Here is a 14,563-nt window from a genome sequence, read left to right as displayed (position 1 = left end):
AGAATATATATTTATATAGTCAAAATCCCCATTTTTCACATCGATTATTCGATTTACTATTTCTCGAATAATAAGAACCACTGATTCTAATAGATATAAGCAGATATAAGCTTATTATATTTACGTTTATCGGTTGGAGCCACGCCCCTCGCAGTAATTAAATTCCTCAGTTTTTGTCAATTTACTACTACAAATATTTGCAATTTTTTCATTCCTCAATAAGAATAATTGTTTCTTTAATAAAATATCTCAAAAATTCAGCATACAATATGTCCTTTTTCGGAAGACCGCCCCCCTCCCCCACCGCCGTTCGCTTCCGCGGCACAAAGTCAATTGTATATATGTATATATAATTCATCGATTAATCGCCATTCGATATCTCAACCCGAGAGAACCACTGTTCCATAGCCAGTTTCGTGTGTATCCTAAAATACAAGACTCGAGGCTCTCAATAATGTTCTCCAAACAATTTTGACTTTAATATGGATCACAATGACGATGGCGAGATGGAAGAACGTAGGTCCATTCGCGATCCAAGTAGAAAACCTAAAAAATACGGGAGCACCTCCAAACACATGACACGAAATGAAAATTTGGTTAAACACATTGTCTCAAAGTGCGATACCCTCCAAGGTATAGCCCTCAAATACGGAGTTACGGTGCGTATTACATCGTGGTTATCATTATTTTTTCCTCTCGAACTCGTGACTTTGTGATTATATTTTTTTTTTCATCATACACTGTCAACAATGACAACTGCTTTGACCATTGTCAACTTTTGGCTAATCATTTCTATTGAACCAATCGCCCGCTCATTATTTTAGCGCGTTTAGAATATTGAAAGATGAAAAAATGGCTTGGGAACAAAAAATTATCAAATATCAAAGGCACATAAAGAAAAATCGTTGAATTGATCTCATTCTCAAATAATACAATAATTGCTCATGTGAGTCGAAACAATCAATTTTGAGGACTTGTTAGAGATTTATTTAAAAAGTGACGACAGATCGTTCAACCGAAAACTTATTTGGGCTATATGTTTACCGGATATTTGTTTTTCGAGGTTAGATTTTTTTAATTGAATACGAAACCCGTTTATCAGTTTGAACAGAGGACGTTTTATTATGGTCGTGATACTGATAATAATATTTCATTTTTTATCGATCCTTATGTAATTGTTTCGAAAATCGAGGAATATTGAATGATAAATGATAAAGTTATTGAGGAATATCATTTGAAGATGAATTTCTTACATGTTTTTCTCCCAAAAATTTTGTCTTATTGTGTTACAAAAAATAAGTTTGATAATTTTTTTCTATATGGCTCATTTGTTGTCAAGTTTATCACGCAAACATCTTGTAAATGTTTTTGTTATAGGATTCCAAGTCATTAACAGCAAACTATGAAACATTGAGCAATTAGTTTCACACAAACTGTTTAAAAAAAAATTTTAATCTTTCCATTCTTTGCACATAAGAATATTTTGAGAACAGTAAAAATATTAATAAAAAGTAATATTTTATATTTATCTATCATAGACTGAACAAATTAGAAGAATAAATCGATTATGGGCATCAGACAGTTTGTTCCTGCGGGAATATTTATTGGTTCCCGTTCCTGCGGACTGTGTTTCACCTATGAGCGGAGCGGAGTCTCCAGCTTCAAGTACAGATACAAATGCTGCTCTGTCAAATGTGCGTGCAAAACTCGATGAATTCTTTTCTCAGTACTGGAATTCATACAAATTTTCAATTCAACTCTATTTAAATATCAACCGTATTCTTTCAGAGCTTTAATTCGACACCAGTAACATCGCCCAATGAGGACGGCGCATCCATTACAGATTTTTTAGCAAAAATGGATTGTTCTATTGCTTCAGTTAAGAATGAAGTGCGGCGAGTACAAGGCAGTAGCGAGTGAGTATATTCTATAGCTATGAATTCATTTGATTAATTACTCAATTACCGAAAAGAACACAATTGATTCTAGCATACCAATTTTATTCATTAGAGAACTAATTTTTCCAACACATGTTGAATTTCGGAAAATTTGCATTTTCGAACTCATGACCCACGTTTTTTTAACAATCTTACAACCAAGATCGATTTGATGAATAGCAATTTGATAAAATTTTGCTTAAAATTCGTTTTTAGTTTTTTTTTCAACCATTCTCATTGGTATTGAAAAAATGAAAATATCTCAGAACAGCATGGACCAAAAATCGATGAAAAAAAAAGTTTTCATGAATTGCTATAGATTTTGCTATGACGGAGAAACGACGCATGTACAACGTCGCAAAGCAACCGCGCGTTTGCGAAATTCCCATCCGGTAACCTCGAGCACGATGTCAGAAAATACAGAACAGTTGAGGCCCCTGTCGAGCAACGACGTGCACAGCTTACCATCGGCGGTCGTGATGACTCAAGGTCGACGAGTCAAAACGTCTCTGCAGAAACTGCAGCAACAACAAGACGAAATTTTTCAATTGTAGCATCAATTTTTTTTTTCACAAGAACGTTAGTTTTTCTACTATTCAAACTATTTTTCTTTATTCTTTCACTCCGAGAAGTTAACGGATAACGAAGATAAAATAATAACAACAACAACAACAACGCTGATCAGCACTATACACGATAATTAGCTATAGGCGAAACATTTTCTTCTTTCAAAACTTATTGTTTTTTCGATTATTTATTTTCTTTTTTCTTCGCGTTATGCCAGACGTGCCTTTACGGGTGGACGCTCACGTAATCGAATTCATTTATTTTTCAATATTAGCAAAGTATTCATTTTACTGAAATTTTCTCCTTTCCAAATCATTACAGGGTCATTATACATATTTAGCACACAGATATGCACTTTTCATGTTCCTCTCTCGCCTTCAGTGGTCGTTGACGATTTGAAAGGAACACGAAAGCGAAGCCCACCGAATGAGTTGATTTTTATTTCATTTGTACTCTTTACTCAGAGTTCACGAAGCTTGCGATGATAAAACTTTAGAGTTCGAAGATCCCAAAAAATATATTAAGAGACGTGATGCTCGTGGAAGAATTTATTTCGTCCTTGATCTATTGTTCGATTAGAAATACGTTTTTGCCAAAAGTTTCAAACACAAAGTCATTAATGATAATATTTGCGAAAAAAATATTTCATGACGAATATTCTAGTTTATCGCATTATTTAATTGTAGGAGTGATTGTACAGTAGAAATATTATTCGATCAAGGGTTTGTTGTGTTTTGAACGGAACGCTTTTTTTCGTGATTCATAGTGAACGTGGAAATGATAGTAATGGCGGATTTTTCGAGATAAGAGAGCAGAACGACCACTGAGAAATTTCAAATTTTCAAACTGTTACTGTACTTCCTTTATTCTATTCTATTTTCGATTCGCTAAAGAGAAGAAAAAGTTGAATGAAACGTCGAAACGAAACGTAAATGGTTATATTTTTTCGTTCGTTCCCTTCCTTTATTGTTCGAAAATGAAACGAACAAACGAACACTGAAATGCCGAATGTGGAATTGTCTTCAATTGGCGCCCTCCACGTTTATTACAAAGATTGTACATTTGCCAGGTGGACATGCATACGAGATAATGACAATTTTAAATATATATAGATATATGTATATATTCAGGATTGTTTCAAGTTATATAAATGATATATTATTGATGATCGATGAATATTCTATGGGCGCAGGTGCTGACGCGAAATGGTAGCAGCGAAAAGTAAAAATGCTACCACGAAAGTGAGATCGTTCGACTGAGTTAAGAACGCAGTTCGTTATTTTAGTTTTACTGTTATGGCACCATCATGAAAATAATAAATCAACTATAATTGTCAAGTAAAATCTCTCCTTAAAGTAAAACTCAACGAAATATACACTATAAATAAATGTACCTACGCGTAAACAACAAATCACGAAAAGTATGAATCGAGGTTCTTCGTATTCATCAACTTTTCAATATGGAAAAGTTAAGTTTGTTGATTGACAAATAGACCGAGAGGGAAACGAGGAGGGTGAATGGCAATAAAAAAAAACGTAATTAGACAATATAAATGTTAATTTTTGTGTGTTTTATGTGACTCAACTCGATCGTACCTTTTGGACCTCCGATATTGTAAAATAGTATATTACACTACAAGGGCAGAAAGTTTGATATTCCTGGACTGCGCGTGTGGTGTATACTATTTTTCTTCACAGCCGGTCGAAAGTACGTTTCTTCCGAAATATGCATCTATCGATAGAAGATGTTTTGATGCCTGCCCCGACATTTGCTGCACGAGCGAAGCAAGTGCTGCTGGTCGGGGGGGGGGGGGGGGGGGGGGGGCAGGCATCAAAAGAACAAGATTAGCAAAGATAATTTATATGAATATTTACATTCTTATGAACCTGAAAATAGATCTTTACGAGAACTCATCGGAATCGCGGAAAAGCGAGGATAATGAACAGCTAATTCACGCGTCACAACCTTACTTTATGAAAAGGGATTCTGAACGACTATATTCATTTTATCAGTCTGGTCACTTTATTTTTGGCCTTCGCATTGATTTTATCTGGAAGGATAAATGTATGTTATTCGTTCGGATTTGTAGCAGTATAGTGCTGTTTTGATAATAGTGCTTGGAAATAATATGACATTTCCATAACATACTTCCTAATGAATAACATAACCTTATTCGTACGGTTTGCGGATGACTAGGCACAACCTTTCAAAAAATACGTAGGCAATATCGATTCAAACGTCAACGTCAAACCTCAAAAGTCAAAAAAATAATGACGTCAACCCTTTCGGAATGCAGAAAAAAGTCTTTGCTTCCGCTGAGACAAATGAAGCGCGTGCAGTTTTGACAGCGCAGAAATGTTATACTTTCGACACTGAAATCGGTGTCGAAAGTACGTATTTTCGACCGACTATGAAGAAAAATCGTTAATTAGGATTGCAACTTCTTTTTTAATTGAACGCTTTTCATTGGTTATTCGTTTCATCAAGCTCCTCGGTGATACAGGAAAGATTTGCTTTAGCGTATCAAATTCGTTATCGCTTTCCTTTGCTAAATTTTTCCTTCAAATTATGTAACGAATATTGGTCGAATCCCTTAAAAATTCGGAAATGCGGTGACTTAACAAAAGCACGTTCGAAGCTTGTAATCGTTCGAGAGTTTGAAAAAAAATAAATAAAAAGTAAACAAAACGAATTACAGTTACCAAGAGAAGACCGCAAGCATTGAGAGAAAAATGTGACCGCGGGTAGGGTTCAATATGTTGAATAAAAAAATTTTAGAACGGTCGATATTTCGAAATTTTAAAAATTGTTATATCAGATTGGAGAAAAAAAAGTAATTCGAAATTCTTATTCCTGATCGACTATTTGGCAGATTACGCGTACAATCGAATATTCCTTCTTTGAATTCGTATTTACTCAAAAATATATATTTGGATAGTTTTCATTTCGAGTACAGTTTTAACAGACCATACGAATGTCAAAAGTTTGTTTTTTCGAATTCAAAATGGAGACTAGTTGTTTTATAGACAAACCAGAATATAAAATAGCAAAAAATTGAAAGTGAATTTTTCGAGCCTGTAAAACTTGGATATGCAGAATAGCGATGGTTTGAAAAGGCGAAAGTCAAAATGGCGATATTTGAAATTAGAGATCACCAGTCTGAGTAAGTGAGTGAGTGAGATGCGGGAATTTTGAGCTCCGCTGCATGTCTTTATTTTGATCAGTCGACTTTCTAACCTTTCGCTATTTTGACTGTTCGAATTTTTGGTGTTTCATTATTTCAATTTTAGTAATATTCAATCTTTCATTATTATATTTTCGAAATTGTGAATATTCACAGTATTGCTGACTGTAGTAGTTTATGAATCGAAAGAATGAACTCTAATTTTCGGTCAATCGATATTTTAGTCGTAGTTTTATGGGCGATTGTTACATTCTATTTTCAATGTAAATGTGCTTCGAACCTTGAAGTTTCAACTTTATTTATTATCGACGCATTCAAAGCCCTAGTCGAATTGATTTGTCTCCATATTATCATTCGAAGTTTATAAACTCGAGATTTTATCTGTTCAAAATTTTAGTTATTCTAACGTTTTATCCCTACCCGTTTTTCATGGGGTCCGAGAATGTTTAATCAATAAAACAAAAAATTAGCGATAGTGTTCGTTTTGTAAAATACGAAGGGTGCGGAGCGAGTGATCAACGGTCCTCAATCGAGCGTTGATTTTTGTCCTTGTCCTGTTTTGGCGCGCTCTTATTTTTTTTGCGTAAGTAATTTCGCCTATGAAGATGGCAACGGCGATCGCGTGTCCGATGTACAAAAGGGCGAAAGCCGTCTGTAAATCCTTCAAATTGAACGGGCCTCGTCGACCGTTTGTGGCGGTCGTATTAGCAGTGGCCGAAGCGATGTTGATAAGTCGAGCGATGGTCACCGAATTCCACAGTTTTGGAAATCCTGCTTGATGCAAACGACTGAGAATGCAATTGAGTCGTTTGGTATAAACGGATTTACGGGGCATGACGTACGACAAATAATAACCACGGGGGCACTCCGGTACGAGATGAATGAGACTAGCGCCAGTTTCGTCGACGTAGCGATACTTGGTGACAGCGAACGAGTGACCTCGGGTCAACGAGGCGACGTTTCGTTGGTAGGCGGTTTTCTCAATGGTCGGAGTCCCTTCAGCCATCGTGACCTTGATCTTTTTCCGCAAGCTTTTTATTTCGGGCGGATCTTCGGCAGATTCGTTCAGACCGAATACGTCCTTGAGATTTGGTGAGGCGGTTTGTATGGGAATGCCCAGCGCGTCGAGTTCCTTGAGGGTTGCGATTTCGTCGTAGTACATTTCGGTGGTGAAACTGTGGTAGAGCGTCCCGGTAAAAGTCCCCATGACGGTAACACCGAGGATTAAAAATGCAGCGAGAATTATTTTCTCGATTTGACTAGGTTTTATGTTGACCGGTGCACCGATGAAGAGGAAAAATGTTGTACAAAGCAGAGTCATATATCCCGGAGTCTGACTCTTTCTTTTGCTGGGAATGCTCCGATAATTACGAATGAAATAGCACACGAGGGCGACGATTAAATGAGTGATCACGAGACACACCCATATCGCGGGGTGGAAGTAATAAAAAGTGCGTAGCCAACGTGGAACCTTACCAGCTCGGGGAACCACGACGCACAAGCGATCGGAATCAATCGGGGTCGAGAATTCAATCGCTTTTACATAATCGTTATCCTGTGAGTAGATTTTCAAGTACATCGAGTTGAAACCGATGTCGATTCTGTGGTAGGCCGCATCTCCTATGAAAAAATACCAATGTTATTTATAATAATTTTATTCAACTGCCTCATGTAAACGCAAACACGTTTACGGCCATGCGCCTCATGTAGTAGTAGCCAAATTGAATACGAAAATTAAGAGTATGAATCAATCGACTAACCACACTTGAAGTTTTCGAAATCGAAATTCTTTGACACAGCTTGACCGATTAAAAAAATGCTTTGTCAGTCTACGCGGAATGATGGCAAAAATCGACTGACAGAGCTTTTTTAAACTGTGTCAAAGAATTTCGATTTCGAAATTTGCAGCTATCTCTCTCGCACTCACGGTTGCAATATACCAACTGATCCATCCTCTTAAATAATTTGTGAGGGGGCGAGGATTTGTGATTTGAAAATTTAGGTGCTGCTCTGCGCTACTGGTTGAGCCTTGATGGCCTTGACTTTTGTTATAATCTTTTAAGGCCTTAGGCCACCTGAGAAATTTTAAAAGTCGATTTATTTATTTTTGTTTTAAGGTAGTTCTTCGTGTACACATACGAGTTAAAAGTTTGGGCGGCGGCGTACAATAAAATCCAATGCTTATACGGTGCTGCCGGCTACACGGTTTTATAAAAGCTTGTACACTCTGGCTGTCCTACACATTGCTATAGGGTCGAGCATCAAAATGTTGTTCATTTTTCCCGAAATTTTATTTATTCGTCACGAAAGAAGTTAAAAAGTATTCAAATGGCAATTGAATCGAGAAAGGTAGTCGAGCATTTGAGAAAAAAGTTTGCATATTATTTTGTATTGTGCTCATTAGTTCGCCGAACTATACACTGTTGCCACTTCGTTACAGCTGGTCGTGCGCCCGTTCCGCGTCACGTAAAATTAAGGTATTCCTTTCACGAACCCGAATATTCTATAAATAACTGATTTTAAATTACAGTTAAATAAAAGTGCATGCGAGAATAGATTGGCGAAATTTCAGGTCAGGTTATTGAACATTTTATAAAGAATTAAAATTTCAAAAATTTTAAAATTTATACGGGAGCTTATGGGAATTCCACCATCAACACATTTCTATTCAATAATTTAATACTAAATAATTTTTAATTCCTAATACAAATTGTATCGAGGTTAGAAAAAAATGTAAGTTATCCACAGCGACGATAAAAATAAAGGGTTATCGAATGATTAAAAAAGATATTAACGATAGAGAGGCAGAAACTTTTCCTACTCGCTCTGTACGCGTACACATACTAACTTTGAAAGTGAGCGTGTGTCGTGTATACGTATAGTTCTGTATGACTCCAAAAACGCCGGAGTCCCCTTTATGGTGGCGCTGGCAGTATGCATGAATACACTAATACTATTAGTGCAGTAGTATTAGATTTTTTGCTCCGCCCACGCGCTCGGAGCGAATATTACCGCGACTTCTCAGAGATTAGGAATCGGTGCAAATTTCGAGTGCCCCAATTTGCACCACCAAAAAAATATGGTCATACGAAAGGAATACCTTAACACGGTTCATCAGTCGATATCTCCGAAACTAGATGGACAAAAATTTCCATTTTTGCTTCCTCATCGAGGAAGCTTTGTGACGATGAAATTTTTTTTTTCCAGTTTTCAATGTTAATGTGCTCAAAATGTTCCAAAACATCGAAAAATCATATCTAGAAAAAATGTCCGGATACGCGCGCGCGCGCGCGCGTGTGTGTGTGTGTGTGTGTGTGTGTGTGTGCGTTATGGCACTGCAAAATTCAAACGCTTATAACTCGGAAACAGTTTGAGATACAAGGCTACCGTTTTGCATAGATGTTCATCTATACAAGCTCTTCATTCTCTGATAATTTTGTCAAAATTTGTAAAACAATTACGAATCCTACGTCGTTTTAAAATTTTCATAAAAAGGGTGTCGACGCTCTAATTTTCGAAAATTTTAAGATTTATTAATAATTTTTTTTTTTTTTTTATAAATAGACTATCATAATAGGAAGGTTGGTATTGAATTTGGGGAATATCGGTTGAGCGGTTTAAATTTTATGACATTTTGAATTTTATGAACATATGAGTTTTTCAAAAAATCGTCTAACCGCTTCAATTTTTGGAAATTTTGTAAGATATTGTGTATAAGTCTGTACTTCCTCTATATTTCCCAGCAAAGTTGTCGGAATTATTTAATTTCAATGTAAAAATAGAAAAACGATGAAAATTGAAAGTTGCAAACTGTTTTTTTTTTCAGATAGCTCGTCATTCAGTTGTTTTTATGAATTTAAACAAAGAGATAAATTGAAGTTCGTAAAAGAAAGGTAGAGAAAATACATTATTTCCTTATATACAAAAAAAATGGTGCAAATTAAAATTTGCAAATTGCTTCCTCAAGATGGTCAAGATGCATAGTGCTCAAAGCTTCCTCTATGAAGAAGCCAAAATGAAAAATATAGCACCTCATAGAGTAAGCTTTGAGTATCGTGCATCTTAACCATCTTGAGAAAGCAATTTGCAAATTTTAATTTGAAGCATTTTTTTCAAATATTAATACCACAATAGTACTAAATGAATTGATTAAAAATTTTAACAGTCTGTCTATGAAGACTATTATTATATCATATTTAAATTTCAGGCGGTTCTTTACGATTTCAACAAAAGTATAGAACTATCTTAAAAATGGTTCCGTAGAACCTCAAAAATGCGATGTCTCAAAAGATTATGGCCGGGAGAAATCTCCGAACACTCGCATACAGTGTGCGTGTGTGCGCGTGAATGTGCGTGTGTTGGATATAGCAACAGATATTGCAGTTTGTACGTTTAATAGAGATTTTTTTTCAATTCCATGCATAATGGAAGCAATGCAGCTACGAAATGTGTCTGAGATCGATAAATAGCACATAAAGCTGGTAAAAAGATCGCTATATCGGACCGGGTAAAAGATGTAAGAATCGTTGCTAGATCGAGAAGAAAAGAAGTGGAAGAGCAGAACAATAATCCGGAAGGCCATTTGTATGGTGCAGGCATCGCAGATTAAAGGTATTGCAAAATTCTATTCTCAAAACTTTAAACGCGTTTATCTTGAAACTGCATTTTTTGAGTTGGTCAAAGATAACTCGGACAATTTTCAAGCAATTGAAAGTTGGCATGTATTTCGAAAAATACATTATCTGTGGAAGCCGTGAGATTTTTTTTCTACATTGCATGGTTCAGTTTTTATGAAAAATGATGTGACAATTTTTTAGGAAAAGGGTCTAGCCGGGTTTGTATCAGAAATCTGCCCTTGCGCTATTTTCGACTCGCATTTGGGGGATCGTTTTAGTATCAAACAAAGATAATTCAGCCAAATTTTCAGCTGTTTATCTCAAATGGTTTTCGAGATTTTCAAGAAACCCTCATTTCTTGATTTTATTATTTTTTTATGGTAAAAATGAAAACTAATGGGTGGGGATTTTTTTCCCAATTCTTAGGAATAAAAGACGTAAAAAAAACACTTTTGTAAGGACTCCCAAACCAAAAGCCAATTTTTGGCGGACGAAATAAAATTTAAACCTGTTTTTAATGCTTTTTTCAAAAGCAAAAATTTTGACAAAAAATTTTGTCAAAAAATGTGTTTTATACTCCTCTATACTCACGAATTTTTGCGATTTATTTGGAGTGGTGGAACAATATGAAAAAAAATTAAAAGTAATTTTTTTCTGTAATCTTGCGTTCAAACAATTTTATATTTTTTTAATAATAAAGAAATGTATAAAAGATTGTTTCTTCGCCAAAAATAAGTCCACACAATCAGCTATGCAATCAGCAATCCATTTTTGGACTCCTTCATAATGTTTTAAATGCTTGTCTTCTAAATCATGCTACATCGATCGAAACAGATGGTAGTCCGATGGAGCCAGGTCCAGAGAATACGCTGGGTGAGGGAGGGTTATCCATTCAAACTTCATGACTTTTTGTTTGACCTTCAAATTAACATGAAGCCGAGCGTTATCATAAAGAAGAATCACTTTTCGTCAGTTCGATCCAATTGATAGTATGTTTTTCATCAAATTTTTGTACAAATTCTCCAACAGCTATTTATAACGCTCAGCGGCGATTGTTTCATTCGGCTTCAACAATTCGTAATCGACTACTCCTTCCATATCCCACCAAATACAGAGCATTATCTTACTATAGCGCAGATGTCCCGCTTTGGAGTCGATGTTGTCAGTTGGCCAGGATCAACCCATGATTTTTTTCGTTTTGAATTCTGAAAATAAATCCATTTTTCACCTCCGGTCACAAAAAGACACAAGAAACTCTTCTTGCTTTGCTTTGCAAGTAATGAAATGCAGATGTTTAGCCGATTCGGAATAGCACTGTCGGTCAATCGATGTGGCAGCCATTTTCCTTCTTTTTGTATTTTCCCCATGGCATGCAAACGTCGTGATACAGTTGATTTATCGACTCCAAGTTGTTGATCAAATTCTCTAAGAGATTGGGCGAGATTATCGTTCAATAACGCTTTTAATTTCTTATCTTCAAATTTTTTCGGTTGGCCTGGCCGTTCTTTGTTATAAACATCACAATCATCACTTTTAAACCTTCTAAACCAATCTCTGCATACTGTTTCGGATGGAGCAGATTCCCCATAAGTTTCCACGAGTAATCGGTGAGCTTCAGCCTTACTTTTTTTCAAATCAAAATAATGCAGAAGGGCACATCGAAAGAACAACTTATCGCGATCCATTTTTTACTGTATATCAAATATCACGTAAAGAATATAAAAATGCCGATTGTTGATTGGATTTCATTAATACACTTTCAAGTTGTAAAAATTTACTTGTCACAGTACTTATAGTTCAGTGTAAAAATTGCTAGCCACATCTATATGTGAACAGCGGGAATTAATGCAACCACATAATAAATTAAAGTGAGTTATCTAGATCGTTAAAAAAATGTTCAAACGATTTTAAAATTATATAATCTCTAATGGTTTGTATGGTATAAATTTGCAGTAAAATGATAAAAATTTTATTTAAGTAATGTATTAATTTTTCGGTAAAAAAATAATTGTTTATACATTTCTTTACCATCAAAAAAAATATAAGATTGTTTAAACGCAAGATTACAGAAAAAAATTACTTTTAATTTTTTTTTCATATTGTTCCACCACCCCGAATAAATCGCAAAAATTCTTGAGTATAGAGGAGTATAAGAAACATTTTTTGACAAAATTTGGTGAGTGACACTTTTGAAAAAAGCATTAAAAACAGATTTAAATTTTATTTCGTCCGCCAAAAATTGGCTTTTGGTTTGGGAGTCCTTACAAAAGTGTTTTTTTACGTCTTTTATTCCTAAGAATTGGGGAAAAAATCCCCACCCATTAGTTTTCATTTTTACCATAAAAAAATAATAAAATTAAGAAATGAGGGTTTCTTGAAAATCTCGAAAACCATTTGAGAGAAACAGCTGAAAATTTGGCTGAATTATCTTTGTTTGATACCAAAACGATCCCCCAAATGCGAGTCGAAAATAGCGCACGGGCAGATTTCTGATACAAACCCGGCTAGACCCTTTCATATGTTTCACTTTAGAAGTGCGCCATTTTGACAAAAATCAATATACCGGAAAAATCCTACGTAATTCTAAAGCAGTTGCGATATAAGAAATCCATTAATTTTATGTGTTTCCAAATTTGCAGGAGTTGTTAGTCCGGCCACGGATCCAAAAAAAGGAAGTCGTCTTCGCAAAAACGCTGCACAACCAGCATTTGAAAATGAATCGATTTATAAAAATTCGTATCAACAGACATGAATAGATGAATCATATGTTTTTTTCGAGCTTTATTTTATAAAATATCTTACCGATCGTCCCCACAAATGTCCCGTTTGGATGAACCCAACCGAACTCAATTCCGTCCGTTGGTGGGATGATCTTGAAGGTGAAATTCATGTGCTTAGCAACCGCTTCCAACGTCAGGCCATCCATTCCCACGTAGCCTTGTGACTTTTGAGTGAATGGAAGCGCATAAGATTCGATAGGATCGTATTTAATGGCAGCTGGGGAGGCTTCGAACATACCAACGTTCAGTTGGTAACCGTGGAGATTATAAAAGCGATTGACGCTTGGCATGCTTGAGACTTTGCGAGTAAAAATCTGGCCTCGTACACCAGTAGTTACGTTCTTGACGTAGGGATCGTAGAACCAGACTAAATGCCCCATTGTCGAAAATGGCGCAGTGAAAAAAATATTGAGGACACGGTGCTCGTTCCACAATCTTTGCAACAGGATTATGAAAGTATCTGCCAGCAATTTAGATATTTGCGGGGTCATTTTTTTCTTAGTAAACATTAGTACAATAACGTGGCGCTGATTGTCCCACTTTTTGAAAACATTACCATGCATGAGGACACGAATTGAATCTTCCATCAACACCATAAGTATCTCTACGTCCCGTTGGGGAAAAAGATACGTTTCGGTAGCCATGAAACTCGCGTTATCCGGTTCCTCGATGGTGACTGTTCCTCGTATCAGTAATTCTTCGTTATCCCCGTCTCCGAATAAACTCAAATAACTCTGATCATAATTGTACTCGAAACTTCCGTAAGATTTTGTTCGCGTCGTTGCACCGCATTTCGCCTGAACATTTGTGATCAACTCGCCGAAAAAATCGTGTAAACGCCTGGACGGATCGTTTTCTGGGATCTCATGCACGCTAAAAACTCTTCTTCGTCCGGCACGACAGGTCACGTTGCCCCAAAATATCACCTCTTCGTTCCATCCCTCCTCCTCCTCGCGGACGTTTATCAATATTTCATCACGATCTGCGATCCCGATATTCACCAGCATCAGAGATAGCACCGCCATTAGCATCTGTCGACAGAATTGCGTCGAAATAATGTGGGATTGATTCCCATACGAGGTAAGCACGGGAAATCAAGCCCTGATCGCGAGCTTTCGCAGCTTATTTTTCACCTCGACGAAGAGCGCAAAAGATTATTATCAGGGATTTCGTATTTTCGCCGTGGACAACGATCGAAGAGTCTCTTGATGTCGTTGCTTGTATCTCAGCAATTTCACCACTACATCGACAAAGATCCCTATGCTTATCAGGCTTCAGACTCCAGCAAACACTCGTCCATTATTTCTCAACATTGAACCACGATTATGTACTATTTCTTATCGAATATTTAATCCTTGCAACTTCCGTTTCATCTTTATTCGTGGCGCGCTCCAGAATAACATTGTGTATTCATAAAAGGTAATTTGTGGCAGCTTGCTAATAACCTAGTGTCTGATAAATTTATACTGTAACCCGCCC

At 36.3% G+C, this 14,563-nt stretch overlaps 1 protein-coding gene across 1 annotated transcript; it reads left to right on the top strand.

The window, feature by feature from the left end:
* The first annotated feature begins 374 nt into the window (after window positions 1–374).
* Window positions 375–4,063, top strand: LOC122411968 (LysM peptidoglycan-binding domain-containing protein red). Its single transcript, XM_043421125.1, has 4 exons — window positions 375–659; window positions 1,539–1,694; window positions 1,789–1,916; window positions 2,257–4,063. The coding sequence occupies exons 1-4, from the start codon at window positions 483–485 to the stop codon at window positions 2,489–2,491; spliced, it is 696 nt and encodes a 231-aa protein (XP_043277060.1). The 5' UTR covers window positions 375–482; the 3' UTR covers window positions 2,492–4,063.
* The last annotated feature ends 10,500 nt before the right edge of the window (window positions 4,064–14,563 follow it).

Source organism: Venturia canescens, chromosome 6 (assembly GCF_019457755.1).
Source record: "Venturia canescens isolate UGA chromosome 6, ASM1945775v1, whole genome shotgun sequence".
NCBI classification, from domain to species: Eukaryota; Metazoa; Arthropoda; class Insecta; order Hymenoptera; family Ichneumonidae; genus Venturia; species Venturia canescens.
This window is presented reverse-complemented; position numbering and strand designations above follow the sequence as displayed.